A 19,485-nucleotide genomic window follows, 5' to 3' on the forward strand; every position below is an offset into this window, starting at 1 on the left:
ATGGAAAGTAGAGAATCAGTTCATTTCCAATAAATAGAAGGCTCTGGCTAACCAGAATAAGAATAATCAGTTAGATCTGTGAATGGTGCAGACGGAAGAAAAGCTTAAATGAGGAGATTATTAGTGGTCCATTTGTGGGAACCAACTATTCCTCTTTGGTATTTTATTTTCTGACTCTTCATTTAATATTTCAACTCAGATCTTTTGTTTAGGTGTTCGGCACATTATTAGATCTGAGAATCTTCTGCTGTTGCGACAAACCTACGCCTAACAGAGCAATCCCAACACTGGCCTTTGAACGAGTTGTCTGCATCAGCTCCATAGTGCTGGGTTGCTTTAGTTTTTCCTCCCCGTTTTGCTCTCTCAGCTGCCTTTCATAGATTCATAGATTCTAGGACTGGAAGGGACCTCGAGAGGTCATCGAGTCCAGTCCCCTGCCCGCATGGCAGGACCAAATACTGTCTAGACCATCCCTGATAGACATTTATCTAACCTACTCTTAAATATCTCCAAAGATGGAGATTCCACAACCTCCCTAGGCAATTTATTCCAGTGTTTAACCACCCTGACAGTTAGGAACTTTTTCCTAATGTCCAACCTAGACCTCCCTTGCTGCAGTTTAAGCCCATTGCTTCTTGTTCTATCCTCAGAGGCTAAGGTGAACAAGTTTTCTCCCTCCTCCTTATGACACCCTTTTAGATACCTGAAAACTGCTATCATGTCCCCTCTCAGTCTTCTCTTTTCCAAACTAAACAAACCCAATTCTTTCAGCCTTCCTTCATAGGTCATGTTCTCAAGACCTTTAATCATTCTTGTTGCTCTTCTCTGGACCCTTTCCAATTTCTCCACATCTTTCTTGAAATGCGGTGCCCAGAACTGGACACAATACTCCAGCTGAGGCCTAACCAGAGCAGAGTAGAGCGGAAGAATGACTTCTCGTGTCTTGCTCACAACACACCTGTTAATACATCCCAGAATCACGTTTGCTTTTTTTGCAACAGCATCACACTGTTGACTCATATTTAGCTTGTGGTCCACTATAACCCCTAGATCCCTTTCTGCCGTACTCCTTCCTAGACAGTCTCTTCCCATTCTGTATGTGTGAAACTGATTTTTTCTTCCTAAGTGGAGCACTTTGCATTTGTCTTTGTTAAACTTCATCCTGTTTAACTCAGACCATTTCTCCAATTTGTCCAGATCATTTTGAATTATGACCCTGTCCTCCAAAGCAGTTGCAATCCCTCCCAGTTTGGTATCATCCGCAAACTTAATAATCGTACTTTCTATACCAATATCTAAGTCGTTAATGAAGATATTAAACAGAGCCGGTCCCAAAACAGACCCCTGCGGAACCCCACTCGTTATGCCTTTCCAGCAGGATTGGGAACCATTAATAACAACTCTCTGAGTACGGTTATCCAGCCAGTTATGCACCCACCTTATAGCAGCCCCATCTAAATTGTATTTGCCTAGTTTGTCGATAAGAATATCATGCGAGACCGTATCAAATGCCTTACTAAAGTCTAGGTATACCACATCCACAGCTTCTCCCTTATCCACAAGACTCGTTATCCTATCGAAGAAAGCTATCAGATTGGTTTGACACGATTTGTTCTTTACAAATCCATGCTGGCTGTTCCCTATCACCTTACCACCTTCCAAGTGTTTGCAGATGATTTCCTTAATTACTTGCTCCATTATCTTCCCTGGCACAGAAGTTAAACTAACTGGTCTGTAGTTTCCTGGGTTGTTTTTATTTCCCTTTTTATAGATGGGCACTATATTTGCCCTTTTCCAGTCTTCTGGAATCTCTCCCGTCTCCCATGATTTTCCAAAGATAAGAGCTAGAGGCTCAGATACCTCCTCTATTAGCTCCTTGAGTATTCTAGGATGCATTTCATCAGGCCCTGGTGACTTGCAGGCATCTAACTTTTCTAAGTGATTTTTAACTTGTTCTTTTTTTATTTTATCTGCTAAACCTACCCCCTTCCCATTAGCATTCACACTCCTTTGCTGTGACACTCCTGTCTATTGTCTGTAGTTTCAAAATTCAATGTTAATTAAGATGTTTGCACTTCCCATCCTGACTAGTATGTGCCAAAAAGAAAGCCACATTCTCTTCCATTAGGAGATCTACATCCTAGGTTCATGGATAATTTGCTTAGAATAGTGCTCGTGTGTTCATGCGTACAGTAATAGATTGAGGTAGCTAAAAATAAATTGGATCCTGGTGAGGTCTTTTTTGCCATATTGCTGACAATCTTTAAGATTTATCTTATGCAGGTTTCAGCTGTAATCATTAAAATAATAATGAAGGAAAGAATTTCAGTTCAGATTTAGAATCAGTGGTTTTATTATTTGGGGATAAATTTTCAAAGGCGAGCGCTGGGTTTATCTCAGAAACTTTACACACGTTCTCCTTTTCTGTTAAAATAATGAAATCTGCTGTACAGTCACACTCTTGATGAGATCATGCTGCTTTGTTTTTCTTATTTTCCCACAATTCAAAACACAAATATTCATAATTTGGACAATACCAATTTTACTTACCTGCAAAGGAATCTGACAGAGTTCAAGGTGACTCATCAAAATGGCATCGCTTTAAATAAAAAAGAATTATATCTATTGTATAACTTGTGATTTATTAAAAAAAAAAAAAAAAAAAAACACCAGATGAATCCAACAAACAGAACTTTACTTGGTGTAATCAAGGCCCTGTACACACAGTGGCAAGCTGGACCTAAAGTCTGTTTCAAAGTCCGTGGAATCTGTAGCAGACTTGAAATTTTGCTGTATCTTCATTTAAAAATGGAGGATTTCATGATTTACATGTGCACATGAATAATGCAATCAGTACAGTAGTCCTTCTGTTGTTTATTGGATGGTGTCCGTACACTTTCAGTTTTCAATATACACTAGATATTTGTGTTCATAATGAGGAATATATTGCATACGTGGTTGAGGATGGGGAAACAAAGTTTGGACAGCTAGGTATGGGAGATTTGAGGCTTTTCACATTTGCAGAGGCATGGAAGGCAATATGAGGTTGTGGGAAAAACACATTAGTTAGATATTCTCCTATAGGACAAGCAGTGAAATAATTAATACCGCTGACACCTAGGTTTCATACAAGGCCTGTAACCCTTACGAATGGAAATAGTCCTTTTGAAAGTAATGAGACTAACACCATGGCTAAACAGCAAAGTAAAAGAAGCAGTTAGAGGCAAAAAGGCATCCTTTAAAAAGTGAAAGTTAAATCCTAATGAGGAAAATAGAAAGGAGCGTAAACTCTGGGAAATGAAGTGTAAAAATATAATTAGGCCAAAAAAGAATTTGAAGAACAGCTAGCCAAAGACTCAAAAAGTAATAGCAAAACATTTTTAAAGTATATCAGAAGCAAGAAGCCTGCCAAACAGCCAGTGGGGCCACTAGACAATCGAGATGCTAAAGGAGCACTCAAGGATGATAAGGCCATTGCAGAGAAACTAAATGAATTCTTTGCATCAGTCTTCACGGCTGAGGATGTGAGGGAAAGTCCCAAACCTGAACCATCCTTTTTAGGTGACAAATCTGAGGAACCGTTGCAAATTGAGGTGTCATTAGAGGTGGTTTTGGAACAAATTGATAAACTAAACAGTAGGGTTGTCGATTAATCACAGTTAACTCACGCGATTAACTCCAAAAAATTAACCGAGATTGGAAAAAATCGCGATTAATCACAATTTTAATCACACCGTTAAACAATAGAATAACAATTGAAATTTATTAAATATTGTGGATGTTTTTCTACATTTTCATATATATTGTATTCTGTGTTGCAATTGAAACCAAAGTGGATTGTATTTTTGATTACAAATATTTACACTGTAAAAATGATAAACAAAAAAAAATAGTTTTTTTAATTGACCTCATACAAGTACTGTAGTGCAATCTCTTTATCGTGAAAGTGCAATTTACAAATGTAGATTTTTTTTGTTACATAACTGAACTCAAAAATAAAATAATGTAAAACTTCAGAGCCTACAAGTCCAATCAGTCGTACTTCTTGTTCAGCCAATCGCTAAGACAAACTAGTTTGTTTACATTTACAGGAGATAATGCTGCCATCTTCTTATTTACAATGTCACCAGAAAGTGAGAACAGGCATTTGCATGGGACTTGTAGCTGGCATTGCAAGGTATTTACGTGCCAGATATGCTAAACTTTCATATGCCCCTTCATGCTTCGGCCACCATTCTAGAGGACATGCTTCCATGCTGAAATTAATAGGCAGCAGGTGTAAAATAAACAAAAGGAAGTATTTTTTCACACAACGCACAGTCAACTTGTGGAACACCTTGCAGAGGATGTTGTGAAGGCCAAGACTATAACAGGGTTAAAAAAAGAACTAGATAAGTTCATGGAGGATAGGTCCATCAATGGCTATTAGCCAGGATGGGCAGGGATGGTGTCCCTAGCCTCTGTTTGCCAGAAACTGGGAATGGGCGATAGAGGTTGGATCACTTGATGATTACCTGTTCTGTTCATTTCCTCTGGGGCACCTGGCATTGGCCACTGTCGGAAGACAGGATACTGGGCTAGATGGACCTTTGGTCCGACCCAGTATGGCCGTTCTTATGTTCTTACTGATCTAATTAACACAGTGGGAGTAAGAGTTGCAAAACTGGGGTCTCTGTGTTTAACCATCTATAAAGCTGAGATATTAGTGACTACTTCAGAATGGTATTATGAGACTTATTTGATGTTTGTAAAATGCTTTAAGATCCATGGACGAAAAGTTTTATGTCTTATTTATTTATTATGTTGCTTGGGCTGGAAAATATTTCTTACCTACCCAGATTGACTCCATGATTTGCTCAGAAAATGACACATTTTATAGCCCTTATTCTGTAAAGTCAATCACCATTCTTGTTTTTTTTTTTAAATGTGGAAAGCCCTGAGTTATTTGATTTTTTGTTTGTGACACATTAATAAACTGTTGACTCTTCCTAAAAGGAGGCAAAATCTGGTTCTTGGAGCCAGAAAGGCGATGATGGAAGGGATTTCCCTACTTTAACCTACAAATAAATCACTGCCCATAAAACACTCCTTTTAGCTCTGGCCCTCTGTTAGATCTCTGTGATGCCTGGCTCTCTCACTTTTATACCTGCAGAGAAGGGGGAGCCTGGTAAAACAGGCCTATTATGCTTGTCTGTGTGGGTTCAGATCCACTGTCAATCCATCGGGGGTGGAATCTGCCCCCTCCACAGTCCGAGGCACATGCATATTTCTGCCTCCCCAATATCATTCTGAAGACCCTAGCTGGGGCATGATACCTTGGGCAGATGAAGGGATTAGGCAGCCACTTAGGCATAACCCAGCCATCATTTGGGGATAGCTTCCCTCCTTAGGGAATACATAGGTCTCTGAAGCTGCGGGTTCGCTTGAGCTATGAAGCTGAGTTGTGTTCTGTGTAACATGTGCTTGGACCCAAGATTTGACTGAATGCTAGTTCTGCATGGAACCAAACTTTATGAAGAACAAGTACGAGAGGATTTTTGGGGATCTAAAGCTCTACTTGTGTTTTTCTGTCTCCTCAGATCTGTGAAAAGTGATGTTCACAGTGAAGGATACACACTGGAGCTAGAATGCTGCTCCTCCTTGGACCAACTCTCGGACAAAAAAAAGATACCAGATTTTATTGAGAAAGTAAGTATAAGGCAAACAACTTGAAAAGGACACAACACACCTAATAACTGCTGCTAGTTGTGTCCATCAGGGCAAATAGCCACTGCAAGTTCATCTTTCCTCCTCCTCCTCCCCGCGTTCTGTATATTTCAAATATTAACAAGGCTTCAGTAAAGTTTGCTACTCTTTTATGATTCCAATAGCTGGATAGCATCTTCTCGTTATAGTGACTGGTGAATCAAGTTATTGACCATTCTGTTATGAGAAAATGACTTGCTGTACCACAGGGTGAGTGATCTCAAGTAGATGTTAATTAACTTGTTTTACCACTGTACAATCTATCCATGCACTGTCATTGACTGTTGTGCACAGTCTCAGCTAAAACAATATATTTCCATCTTGGTGCCAATTGTTCCGAATTATTTGAGTTTAACACTTGGATAATACTGTAGACAAAGAGGCTCATTATTTCCCAGAGTTGTCCTTGCATAGAATTATTTTAAGCCAGATATGTTCAAACTTTTTCAGTCACCTTCCCCCCTTACCAGTAACGGAATCTGTCTGTGCCCTTCCCCCTTTACTGCACAGCCAAGGCTTCCTCAGCAGCAGAGCTGGGGCTGGGGGAAGAGCTGGTCTGTGGGTGGAGAGGGAATGAGGACAGAGCCAGCCTGGGGGCAGTGAGGTGCTGAGGCTGGGGCTGGAGCTGATCTGGAGGCAGAGAGGGAATGAGGGTGGAGCTGGACCCGGATGCGGAGCAGGACTGGGGGCTGAATGGGCTTGGGGAGTATTGTTTTAAGCTATATTTCAGCATCAAGTAAAGTTAGATCAATCAAACCCTTTGCCACCCAGAAAAGTACTGGTTTCCACAAACTGTGATTCATGCTGAGGCATTTAAAGAGAATACTCTTAATTGTGATTTGTTGCCTTTTTCCTACTACTTGTGATAGCATATAGTTTAATTAATTTGTAAATTGATCAGATTAAATCCAGTTTAGTGAACACCATTTCATTGTTCATGGTTCAGATTATACATCTTCTGTTATTGGGTCTTGAAATAAATTATTAAAAAGCAATGACAAAATATTTATATTTTAATTGTGGTGAGTAGTTAGGAAAGCTAAATATACGCCTCTGAAGTTCAAATCTAACAGGAGTGATTTCTGGGAGTGTGTCTAACATTCTGAAAGAGTAAGCCCAAGAGAGGGTGACTATTCATCTTGTAATATAGGTATGGTTATAAATTTTAGATATGGGCTCAAACCAAAATCTAAACACACTTTATTTTGGGAAAGTTTGGATCTGAATGTTATGGGTTGGATGTATTGAAATTTTTCAGAAGTAACTTCTGTTATTTTAGTCACACTTATGTAAACTTGAAGTAATGCAGCGGTGAATCGGTCTCAATGTGTTTAAATTCGTTCTTCAGCTCTATGAGCAGTGCTACATAGAAGCCTGATATGCTGTGACCTGCTACCACTAGTAGTAATATGTCAATGCCCACAATTCCAGTAAAGGAGTGTGGCTAACATGAAAGCAAAATAATGGTCAAGAGCCACATACCTGTGCATGCACAAATACGCCACAAATAAAAAAGTTTTAAGTTTCTGGAATGTTTTTTTCCATGCTGTCTTCAGAGATCTTTCTGTTGCTTGAATTCACTTGATTATTGGGTTATACAAATACCTTTTGGAAAGATAATGATTTACATTTTGATATATAAAAGTGTATATTTAGTGTTGTGTATGTCATTCATTTTTGGAGATTATTTGACATTGTAGAATTTGAAGTTCTTTGAAAACATTACTGTCAGGTGCATGTTGTCTCACCATCTGTATCTGATTAAAAACAATGTGAAAATCTCTACACTTTCATGTATAACTAGTCCAGGAGGTGGGGAGAAAAATTATTTGTTTGAGAGTAGGCATTAATTGTCATGTTAACTAATTGAACAAAAAAAATGTCCATTGCTTTTCGGGATAAAACAAAAAAAAAGTTTTAAAACCAAATCAATTAAAAAAACCAATAAGTTCTCATTCAAAGGAATCAGGATAAAAATGTAAGCAATTGATGGTGGGGTTTGTGACTGGTCCCCTCTGGGGTGCCACCTGGAACTGGGGTACAGCTGAGCCCTCTGTTTTACCAATCTGAGTTCCCGCTAACACTGTGATGTTGTGACAAACTGCAAAGCTCTCAAGCTTGCACTCACACCAACATCCACTGGTTGGTGCCATGCCCAGCTGTGTTCATGAATGCTCTGGCCAGCCACTGCATGAACCAACAATAGAGAATCTACAGCCAAAATACCCCCAGCTCCCCAGCCTAGGACCCTGGAGCTATACCGTCCTACCCTGGTCAAAATTTGACCAGTATGAATTTATTACCCAATCCGCCCCTCCCTCGATGTGAAGGGGACGATGCACAAGCCCTTGTTAACTGAGCTGAGATTTTTCCCTAAACACTTCACTCAAAAACAAACTGGTTAAGATAAAACATAAAACAGGTTTATTAACTACAGAAAGATAGATTTTAAGTGATTATAAATAATAGCAAACAGATCAAAGTAGATTACCATAAGAAATAAAACAAAACCACAATATAAGCCTAATGTACTAGTTGGGATTTAAATCAGTTAGATAGTACAAGCAGATTAGCTTTTGCATACAAAGACAGGCTTCCCTCCTTCCTGCCAGGGACCAGCACTCCCCCCCCCCCCCGGTTCAGTCTTTTTTCCTCCAGACTTTCAGGTGTTGTGTTGTGAGGAGAGTGAGGTCCAGTCATGATGTCACTTCCCCCTTTTATATCTTATTCCAGTTTGCTGGAAAGCTCTTTTTCTGTGACCTAGGTCAAACAGTTCCTATTGTGTAGTGCTATCTCTGAGAGGTTTCTGTTGTACACAGTTCCTGGGGTAATCCTTGTGGTTGTGTGTATGTCCTCAATAAGCCATCAACATTGTTTGACCTTTTTATTGTTGTACCTGAAAGGCTGTTTGTGGGTGTTCTCAACCTCACATGTTTCAGTAGCACATATGTAGCCAAACTTCATAACTTCAAATACAATGATAGCACATACAAACAAATGAGATGTTAATGTCTAGCAGATCAAGACTTTTAGAATGATACCTCACAAGGCATACTTCGTATAAAACATTGCAAAATTATATGACGGTGAATATGGGGATGCCAGGGTGGCACAGGGTTGTTGGTTGTTTTAAAAAGAGAACACCACCAGTAATCTCCCCAAACCATGAAACACAATACAAACTATTTAATTTATGATTATTGACTATTCAGATCCTCAGTCATGTGGATTCCTACTACCTTTTGACTTACCAGTGACTTTTCTTGGAGTGGAGATTTTTTTCCAGTAACTTAATTTCTCTATGAGTTTTATTATGCAATGCTGAATGAGGGTGATTAACATTGACTTTGAGCAAAGGAACATCTTTGATAGTGTCTATCCTCAGTTAACTCTCTGCTTCACTCCAGACACTAACCATCACATTGCACACAACTGGACTATTTGTTCCTGGAAAATGCAGGGGAAATTCTGCTTGGTATAGCCATAGGTCGTGAACAAACATTGGCAGTTATAAAAAGAAAAAAACAAAAAAAAGTTTTGATCGATTAAAGAAAAACAGGATATTTCACTTGAAAGACACTGAGACATGATGTGAGCATATGTTCTTGTTTTGTTTTCAAGTAATGAGAAGCCCAAGAAAATCCTTCAATCACATCTGTATTGTAGGTATAACTCGTGTTAGGAATCCTCTATGATGGGACCTCCCTCTAGCCTCCCACTTTTCCTTATATTCTGACCTCCCATAAATGATCTGCCATGGCTAGATGCGTGAAGGAAGTGTTATGGAGACACGCATTGAAGGAAATGTTATGGAGCTACATGGAGACTGAAGTGTAGGGAAGGGGAAACTGGACTGATGTCTGTAGGAAAGAGAGTAATTTTCGAAATGTGTCAATATGTGAATACCAAACTTTGCAAAATAGATATGCTGCTCTCAGGACTTTTGATTTACACATCAATCTGCGATCCTCTTCTGTAGAAGTTCTGTAACAAACATAGAGGATTCATACATTCCAGATAGATTCTGGAAAGGAGTGAGGCATTCATGGTTAGAAAGCAGTTGATAGTTGTGATTCATTTTCTGCACCATTGTTGTTCTGCTCTTAGGCTGTAAAAAATTGCTGATGCGCATCATTCTGCACCTTTGTCTCGTAGCCAAATAATGTTCTACTCTGTAGAAAGCTTTCAGTTTGATCCCACTGCAGAGGTTGGACAGCCTGCTTCTCTCTCCCTCAACTCCTCTGAACTCAATATCCTTCACTGTTCCAGTTGTGATTGGCCTGGGGAAGGCTGGACCAAAAACCACAATCTGAAACCCAGTGGTGGGCATCGTCTTTGGATCTCTCCAACCACACCTAAGTCTTACTCCATTGCTCTGTCCACTTTCACTGAAGTGACCGTAAGATGAGGCTTATTGTATTTAACTGGTCTTCAGCGGAATGAGCACCATATACAACCTGATCATGGCTGTAACTCATGACGTAAACTCACTGTGTATCGCTGAAATCTGGCTGGATGACTCTGGTGGACCTGTACTAACAGCTGGTGCCGAGTGGTAACTTTGTGATGCCTGACTCTAGGGGGGACAAGGAAGGAGTAGCAGCCATAGTTTTGCACTCTCAACAGTGGACTAATTCAAGTGTGTTTGCATGGTATGTGAATTCCAGGTTAAAGACTAGCCACGTAATACTTGTATATAACCACACTCCTGTGGATTTCCTACTGGAGCTAATCAAGCTGCTATCAAGCCTGTTTTTAGCATCCCCCTGTAGTCATAGTCTTCAGTGACCACACAGATGACATCTCCAACACTGGTTCAAAATCTGTCCGTTTTCAACATGGAGTTCTTCCCATTGATCTCCCGAGCAAGTCATATAGCCAGACGCACCCTGAACCTGATCTTCACTGCTGGCTGTACTCATCTTCTACAAATGGAAGTGCTGAGCCAGGGCAGTGACCAGTCCACCCTCTGAGATAGTAGAATGCAGTGAGATTCCAGGTAATCTGGAGGAGGTATACCACACAACTGCCAGATCGCTAGGACATTATAATCATCTGCTACCCATAGTCATTGATTTACTTAACCCCAGGAGTCAGCACCCCACCCAGGTCTCCCTGGCTCAAAGGCAAGCTGAAACAGATGAAACACGAGGGTAGGATAATGGACTGTTGCTGGAGGAAGGGCAGCTTTAAATCTGTGGGACAGCATCACAAGACGATTGTACAAATCTTTGCCAGAATTATGTAGGAAAGCAAAGAAATCCTTCTCATCCTCCATCAACGTCGCCGCATAGTTACAATAGTGGAGCTGTTCCAGAAGCACCTTTCTCCTTAAATGCATGAAAGGGCAGATAGATGGGGAAGACTGCAATTGTGTCATAGGACAGGTGGGGAGTTAGACAAGATACGTGTGTATTAACTGGAGAGGGGGAAAGGCTAAAGAGCTGCACTCTGTAGTACATTTAAAAACAACTTTGTTTTTAAGTAAAAAGTACTAACACTTTGATTTCTAATTAATTATTTATATATTATACAAAAAAACCCCACAAAAAATCTTTCAGACTATTTTATTTGTTAGATGGCTGTTCCTGATTTCTTCCAGTTTTGGGTCCTTTTATTCCACATCTCTAATTCTTCATTGCTAGTACGTACTTTGCTTTGGACTTAACCCTCTTTTCAGCAGGAAAGAATAGCTGGACATGGCAATTTTTGGAGTCTATTAATGCTGTTGCTGGGCTGTTGATGGTTTGCTGCATAGTGGTACACAGAGCTCTTCCCTGTATTCTCTGAGTACATTGTCTCTGTCAAAGCTCAGTAGAAAAATATTTTGTAAAAAAAATCAAACATTATTTTGTAGTTTAAACTGGCACTCTTGATATGCTTTTTGTTTAGAAATTTATTACAGAGCCTATCAGATGATAGGCAGAGCAGGTGGAAATAAAAGATGGAAAGGGAGAAGAATTTGGGCCATGAGTATTGGTCATAGGGGTCATTCTTCAAATGAATAAACAGTCTGAATGTACTTGAATGGTTGGGAAATGACCCCTCTAGAATATCATTTATTACCCAGAGGGATTACTTATCTATATGTGATCTGAAACTCTTTCAAATCATTTCCATCCTTCAGAAAAAACTTCCCTTCGTTCTCAAGTGTATGTACAAGAGAACAATACATTTATTTCTGTAACACATTGTAATGAAAACCATCTCAGACCAACTTTGTTTTCTGCATGTTTTCAGTGCAGAGTAGTGCTTAATTTTTTTAAAATTTGGATTCCTGGTGTAGATATGATCTAGAAGCAAGGGTTAAAACTGGACAGCAATGGCCCAGCTGTATGCTGTCTGCTGCAATAATGGTATTTGTTGAAGTGTGTTTTGTTAACATTTTGAAAGAATATGTAAAACAAAGTATGGTGAAAAATCACATATACTGTATGTTAAGCAGTATAGTGTGAAGGGGAACATCTGTTCCTGGTTAAACTTCTTTCAATGTGAGTTCTTTTGACTCAGCCATTTAATTCTGGTGTTGAGATATAAGCTCCATGAATGTCACAAAACTATTTTCATGATGTTCCCAGGGGCCTTGATGTGCTTTTGGAATCCTTTGCCCCAGCAGATTTTGGGGTCATCCTCTTGACCAGGGTAAAAATAGATGTTGTAAAATATACAGCCTATGGCTTCAGTGTTCCAGTAGTTGTCTGGGAAAAAAAGAAAATATTTGGAAACAGTAGATCTGTTTGTATTTGGTATTGTCCTGAAGGAAGGTATGGGCAAATTGTTCAGTCTGTTGAACTGCAGCTTCTACTGTAAATACTAAATGGTTGTTAGGTGAAAGCAAGTATGGTTTTAGACTGATATTCTCAGGTTAAAAATAACACTTAATTCCTTCAAATAACATTGTAGATCCCTAAAACTAAGACAACTTGTAATATCTAATTTATGTCCATTACACTTTACATTTTGTGTTTTTCCCAGCTTGGACAATGAAGATACACTAAGTCAGCGTTTAGTATTGTGTCAACTGACTATGAGTAAACCCAGCATAGAACACAGTTTGTCATGATATACACTGACCACTGAATCATATTCAGCCAGCTGACATGATTGTTGAAATCAATTTTCAAACTTGTATTTGCATAAATCTTTACTTGTTCCCTATTTATATTCACCCATTAGAAACGGTGTTTTTTAACAGAAGATTCAGATTCAAGGCGGTTTTCAGACTTCAAAACTACAGTCACAGATCTGTAGCCTTATATCAAGCCATTAACAAACCTTCAGTAGGTCACTAGTAAGATTTATCCAAAGTGACCTGTGGTTAAAGTGTATGCAGATGTTGGTGGGGACTGAGGAGAAGGATGCTTGAAGCCTGGAGGACGTTCCAGCTATATACCAGTTTTAAAGAGTAAATCTTAGACAAAGTAAGGCTATGGCTAGGTTGAGGTGGGTTTTTTTTGAAGTTCTAGCACCCATGCTAGCCCTGGGTTACAGTAGCCACTAGAATTCTTATAATTATGTCATCCAACTCTGCTCTAAAGACACAGTGGTATATACACTTGTGGACAGTCTCCACTAGTTCTCCCACCACTGCTAGCTCTAATGGAGCTTGTACTGGTGCTAGGACCATAAATTTCAGAAGAATCTTATTTCAGGCAAGGTCACCGACAGCATGGTTGAGCTGTATTGAGATGAGTAAATCCCTGATCTCTGTTATTGTACCATAATCTTGACTTTCAACTCCTATTACTATTTCAGTACCCAGTGCTTACTTAAGCAAATCTCCTTTGATTTCAGTGGAAGTTTTGCTTGACAGGATACTGAGTTATTTGGGGCTGCTAAGGTTGGAGCCTTTGCTGAGCAAAAATTGCCAGTCATACTAAATTGTTTGATAAGTTTGTGAAGTGAAAAATTCCTGCTTTCAGAGATCCTACTGCCACAAACCAAAGCCACACATTCATATTTGAGGGTATAATTTCAGTCCTAACATGAGATCATCAGACTCGATTTGATGTGGATGTAAGACGGAATGTAAAGTGAAAGGTGCTTGTGCACTGCCCCACCGAGCCCCATTTTTTAGTGCCATTTCATTGTTCTAGAAAATAGATTGAAGGAGTTGATGGAGAATTTGTAGTGTATTCATCACTCATTCCTTTTTGGGCTCTGGTAGCTGGACACCTGTTTTTGTTGTTGTTGTTGTTGTTTTTACAGCATCCTGCAAAGAGGCATGTTTAAGAGCATTTATTTTACTTCATTCCAAAGTTCATTAGCTGAAAAACTTAGATTTTAACTGGAAGTGTAGAGGGAAGTTAGCTATTCCTGTGTAAACAGAGGAACTTGTCAACATCAGTATTCCAAGGCCAGAAATCGCTTTTGTGTTTTACTGTTACGTGCGTTGTTGCATGCAATTCCTCCTTCCAGTGTTTTGCTTTTGGTACCCTCTGCCGCTGTAGTTCAGACAGAAAGCAACTGTAGCTTTGACATCTGAGCACAGCCTTGAATCTGACTCCTCTGATTAAAAAAAAATACAGAATCTAATGGATGAATGTAAGGAGTGGGAAAATAAAGATGTATGGAGGTGCAGGTTCTGTAACAGAAAAGAGAACTTCAGCTGTGAAACATCCCCATCAGAAATGTACCATATGTTGGACATCTGGAAAACCTGATATAGTATTTCAGATTAATAAAATATAAAACTATTGAGCTGGTGTCTTTTTGCCATTTGCTAAGTGTAACAGGACAGCATTCTGCCCCTGCTCTCTGGAATCAGAAGAAACCTGCTCAGACTCTGCCAGTTGGATAGTCATATTTTGTAGTTTGTTTATGGTCCCACCACCCACACCTTTATAGTCCTGTGCAGTAATGCTATTTACAGCATCCCCTGTACCTTCAGCCCGTTCCCTGGGGCCTGGCAGGAACAGAGGGTCTTCCCCAAGAGCTCTATCAGCCTAAGCTCAGCTAGCCCTGTTCATCTCCCCGGTGCTTCCTTCCTGTGCCTTTTTATCAGTCCCCATCTGATGGGCTAGTTAATCCTTTAGCTCACCTAGCCGGCCAGCCTGATTTGCCAGTTACATTACATTCCCCAGTCAGACCTCCCTGGGGAAACGAATTAGTGCCAGAGTGATCAGAGTGCTGGCTCACCTGCCAGTTCCCAGCTTGTGGGTGGGCTTGCGCCTGCCCACGCCCAGAACGCAGTAGGTGCTAGCTCCCAGCACTTTGTCACAGTAAGTGAGATTTCACTTTCTGCAACCTAACATTCAGGATGCAAAAGTGTTGGAAGTATAAAGTTTAACACTGTTTCTGAGTGGCTATAGAAGTAACTAAAAAAATCTTCCTTCGTGCCATTGGCTGTGCTTGGCCTATTTTAAAATGAGCCTTAAAGCCTGGCTTATTGTTTCTGTTTTGGAAATGAGCATGAGGATAGCAGACTTACAGAAAATGTCCAAGACTAACTAAAAGCTGCTTTTAATTGTAAATATCTTTTTTTCAGAAACAAATACAGAAACCAAGGTGACAAAAAAGGAGAGGTTTGGTATTTATGATAAAATATGCACCAATCAATCCCAATGAGGAGTGATTCAGTTGTAATGCTGTAGCCTAGAACAGCATTTTCATACCAATTCCTGACATACAGTACATACTATTCTCCTTGCTCCCCACCAGCATGTCCTCTTTGCCTCAAGACCTTTGAGGGTATGTCAGTTATCAAAGTACATTTGTATGACTTGTGACAGGGACTTGAGAGATGACCATGGGCTCGCTTCTTTATGTACATTAGGTGTATGATACCTGCTCTGAAGTTGTTATAGAAAATTAGAAATATTTATTTTATTAACTGGGACAGCCTAGACTTGATTTTTTTAAATATCTTTTGACCAAATTTGACCAACCCATTGTTTCTAGTGCAATGTATTTTCTCATCAGCAGCACTAAGTAGCAACTTTCTGTCTCTGAACTTATTACAGGCCTAACTTAATGCACGTGGCTTGTGGGAAATTGGTGGGTTGTTACTAGAGAGTGACTTTTTTCCTCTGTTCAAATGGAATTCTGCTTCATCTGTTCTCTGTAAATGTTTTCTGTTGTTTGTTTTGTGTTAGCAACAGTCCCCTTTAATTGGTTGCTACTACATTCACTGGGCACCTTATTCTAACATGAATCATACACCAAACCAGTCTATAAAGCCTTAATGAAATAATCACTCAGTTGTAATGACTAGTTTCTGAAAAATTATTACCTAAGTCACCAGGGAGTCTCAACCTCAGAAACATTGCCAGCTGTGACGAATTAGAGTATACTGGTGGCATTAGTACAATGTATATTTACTCTGAATGCATGCCAAGAAATTCCAGCTCCTGGCATCAAAAAGTTAAGAGAAGTTTAGAACACTAGTCTTATTAAAATCAACTGAACTTGTGCTTGAAAGACCTTTCCAAGAGATGGGCTTTCGTTATTAAATTGCTCTGCTGTAATTTCCGTGCTTGTTGATTTAGATGAAATACTGTTCTGAACTTGAAAGAAATGTTTGACCCGCAAATGTCAGCCCGTGGGAGAAATGCACAGACTGCTATTGTGAACAATTACAGAAACTGGCAAAAAAATAGTATGCTACTCAGTGTTTATATCTGTAATGGTCATGTTTCTGTATTGACAGCGGTGTCACCCTGTCCATTATACATCAGAGATTATTTGACAGTTGATAATGCAGTTATAAATATACAATCCAAAAAAAACTTGCCAGGGGATTTCATTTAAATAATTTGAAAAAAATCCATTTATAATTGTTCATTTATAAAACTAACAATGCCCCCATTCCCTAAAATCTGGATTTCTGTGATGGTTTTTGGTGCCTGTAACTCAAATTATTTTTTGAAAATAGAATTTTGTAAATCAGCTATCCCACCATGAGATATGATTTTACTACATCTTAAAAGCAAAGTTGGGATGGGTCTGTAATTAGATAGGAGATCTCCAAGGAAATCGCAGGTGCCTCAGCAAGTGATTCAGTAGGTGGCACTCTGATCTATTGCCTTAGCATTGTGTTTGGCCACACTACACTGTGCTGCTGACAATGCCTTTTTTCAGCTGAGGCATAAAACTAAAGTCCCAACCATTTAGGAAATAATCCTTGATGCTTTTCACAAGTGTTAGGAGGTGTTAGTCAAAGTGTCCTGGCCAAATTCCAAGTTGGGTAATTACAGGAGAGATTTGATGAAGGTTTTGTTCCTCTTCCCACTTGAGTCCACGGGAGATTTGCCACTTACTTTACTGACAGCAATGGGTAAAGCTGTCTTTTTTTTGTTTTGTTTTTCTTCAAGACAAAATGCCATTTATATGAAGCAAATTACATGGGCAGCATTAAATTCCAAAAATATATAGGTTGTGGCTACACATGAAACTTGCACCTGGTTAAACAGAACCTGTTTTAGAATTGATGTAATTAAATCAGTGCAAATCCATTAATATAAGACAGCTGTAAACTGATTTAAAATGTGTCCACGTAGGGATTTACACTGGTTGAACTAAACTGGTTTGAAAATTCTAGTTAAACAGGAATAAGTTGTGTATGTAGACCAGCCCATATTATAATGGCCCATATCAACTAAACAATGCTTTATAAGGTGCTAGAAATGTTTCTGTATGTATCCGAGGAATGAAACAAGAAATTTCTATACTTTTTTTATCTTATTGGAGCTTCCCTTTGAAAAATTCCAAGAATTAAAGGCTAATGTGCGTATAACATGTTCAAAAACGCAACAAATTTTAATAAAAGCCTCAGTCAATCTGGAGCATGTATTGTAGGGAAGTTTTTGTTATGTTGAGTTCATTCTGCTGCAGCATGCTGTACAGATGCAATTTTTGTGTTTTTATGCTTTTGTTTTTCTCATTTAGCAATAGAACATAACATGAAAAGGACCTTTCACTATTTGTGCTGTGGATTGGCACATAAAGACAACCAATTGTAATATTTGTCCAATCTGGAATACTTTCAGCACTAGCCTGCCAAAATGAAATAGTGTTCTTTTCATTCAGTCCAGCTTCACTACATGTATTTACCCCACGTTGATTCTAAATTGTGCATTTGCTGGGATATTTTCCTCAAAGGCTGGTATGTTGGAACAGATTTGATTTCCTGTATGATGCCTTGAAGGGTTAAAAAAATCTGCATTTCTTCAAAGAATTTTGCAGCTGGCTTACAAGCATTTTGTTCCATGTAGTCACACAGCTTCTGGGCACAACCTCTCATGGTGTTGGGGAGATTTATTTATTTATTTATTTTAGAGCTCTGTTCTTATAAGCATACTGTATGACTTCTAGTAAGTACTCGCAGAGAGTTTTCATTTGATCTGCCTCATGCTTCTTAAATATAAAACAGCAGCATGCTTTGCTACCCTTTTACTATTACATTTGACTTTTTGTGATGAAGAAAAGTTGCAGTTCTAGCACATGCAGCACTTTCTTTTCTTTTTTTAAGAGATGTAACTGTCCAAGTAGTTTTCATGGTAGAAAATAACAAGAAAGCATGTTCCACCTTTTGATAACTTGCTGGGTGGCAATGCTGAAGATTTGTCTTCAGCCTGCGAGAGAAGCTTGTACCTGACTGTCCTTACAGAAGCAGTTGTGAATGCTACTTTTACATCTACAACCAGGCCATTTACATTCGTAAAGTAATTTGTCCAAATGACCTAAAAAAAGCTTAGCAGATGTGCTGCACAAGTTACACGCACTTCAATCAGTAGCACAAGTTTCAGGCTTTCCCCCAAGCGCTTGCTTATGTCCTGTCACCAACTCTAATACCTTTGTTAGGAAGCATCAAACTTCAGATTATCTTGTATTATCACCCACACCAGCTCCAGTATATTGCTTACAAAGCTTGGTTTTTCGTTACTGTCAGCTGCTTCCCAGTGATTGAAGCTGAAATTTGGCATTCATGGTTTCAGCCTCAAAAGAAGTGGGGGTTGGGGAAGTTGGTGATTGTCTATTTTTAAAAAAACAACAAATAAAATGAAACAGAACCTATGCTGCAAGTTGCTTGAACTCATCATAAACATTCTGATTTCAAAAAATAGTTTAAAATTTAAGCAATGAAGTTCAGTGTGTAATTGAAACTTAAAATAAGGGTGAGCATGGTAAACCCCAATGACCTTATGTATATATATATGTTTGAGATATTTACATTTGAAAAATAATTGCTGAATAAATGCAGTAATAACTTTTCAAAATATGAGAGATTTCAATAAATACTAGCTGTTTGAAAATGCATTAGTCCAATCATGGCACGGAGGTTGTAAGACTCCATGCAGATGGCTTAAGTTGATTAGTCCACTAGGCCAACAAAACCTACATTTCTTAGGGCTCTAGGTAGGATTCTAAAAATAAAATCAAATTCTAAATAAAAACTGCCTCATTTTGGAAATATAAAATGTTAGGAGTTGATTCTTTGATTTGTGCCAAGGGTCAGCTCCTACGTGTTTCTGTGGAGAGTGGGGAGGAAGCATTATTGCAGTAAAATGATACATCTGCTGATGTATTATACCTTTCATTGCACTGCTAGTGTAACACTTACACTATCCCTGCCTCATTGAGATTAATTAGATGCTTGCCCCACTGATTTTATTGGGACCATGTACAACAGGATTTGAAACAAGGCACTATATCCTGGTTACTGTTTTACTGCTGAATAGTTTATTTGTAAAGTGCCTTGAAATAAATTCTATATGGATTTTTTCAGTCCCTACGATATGG

At 39.0% G+C, this 19,485-nt stretch overlaps 1 protein-coding gene across 2 annotated transcripts in view; it reads left to right on the plus strand.

Moving 5' to 3' along the window:
* The window catches only part of RFTN1 (raftlin, lipid raft linker 1), a 115,808-nt gene that overhangs the window by 44,089 nt on the left and 52,234 nt on the right, over window positions 1–19,485 (plus strand). For both annotated transcript variants that reach the window (XM_024197900.2, XM_024197901.2), the window contains exon 4: window positions 5,580–5,688. In XM_024197900.2, the coding sequence (XP_024053668.2) occupies window positions 5,580–5,688 (109 nt within the window). The remainder of the gene's footprint in view (window positions 1–5,579; window positions 5,689–19,485) is intronic.

Source organism: Terrapene carolina, unplaced genomic scaffold (assembly GCF_002925995.2).
Source record: "Terrapene carolina triunguis isolate 2854851 unplaced genomic scaffold, T_m_triunguis-2.0 Scaffold84, whole genome shotgun sequence".
Classification (NCBI taxonomy): domain Eukaryota; kingdom Metazoa; phylum Chordata; order Testudines; family Emydidae; genus Terrapene; species Terrapene triunguis.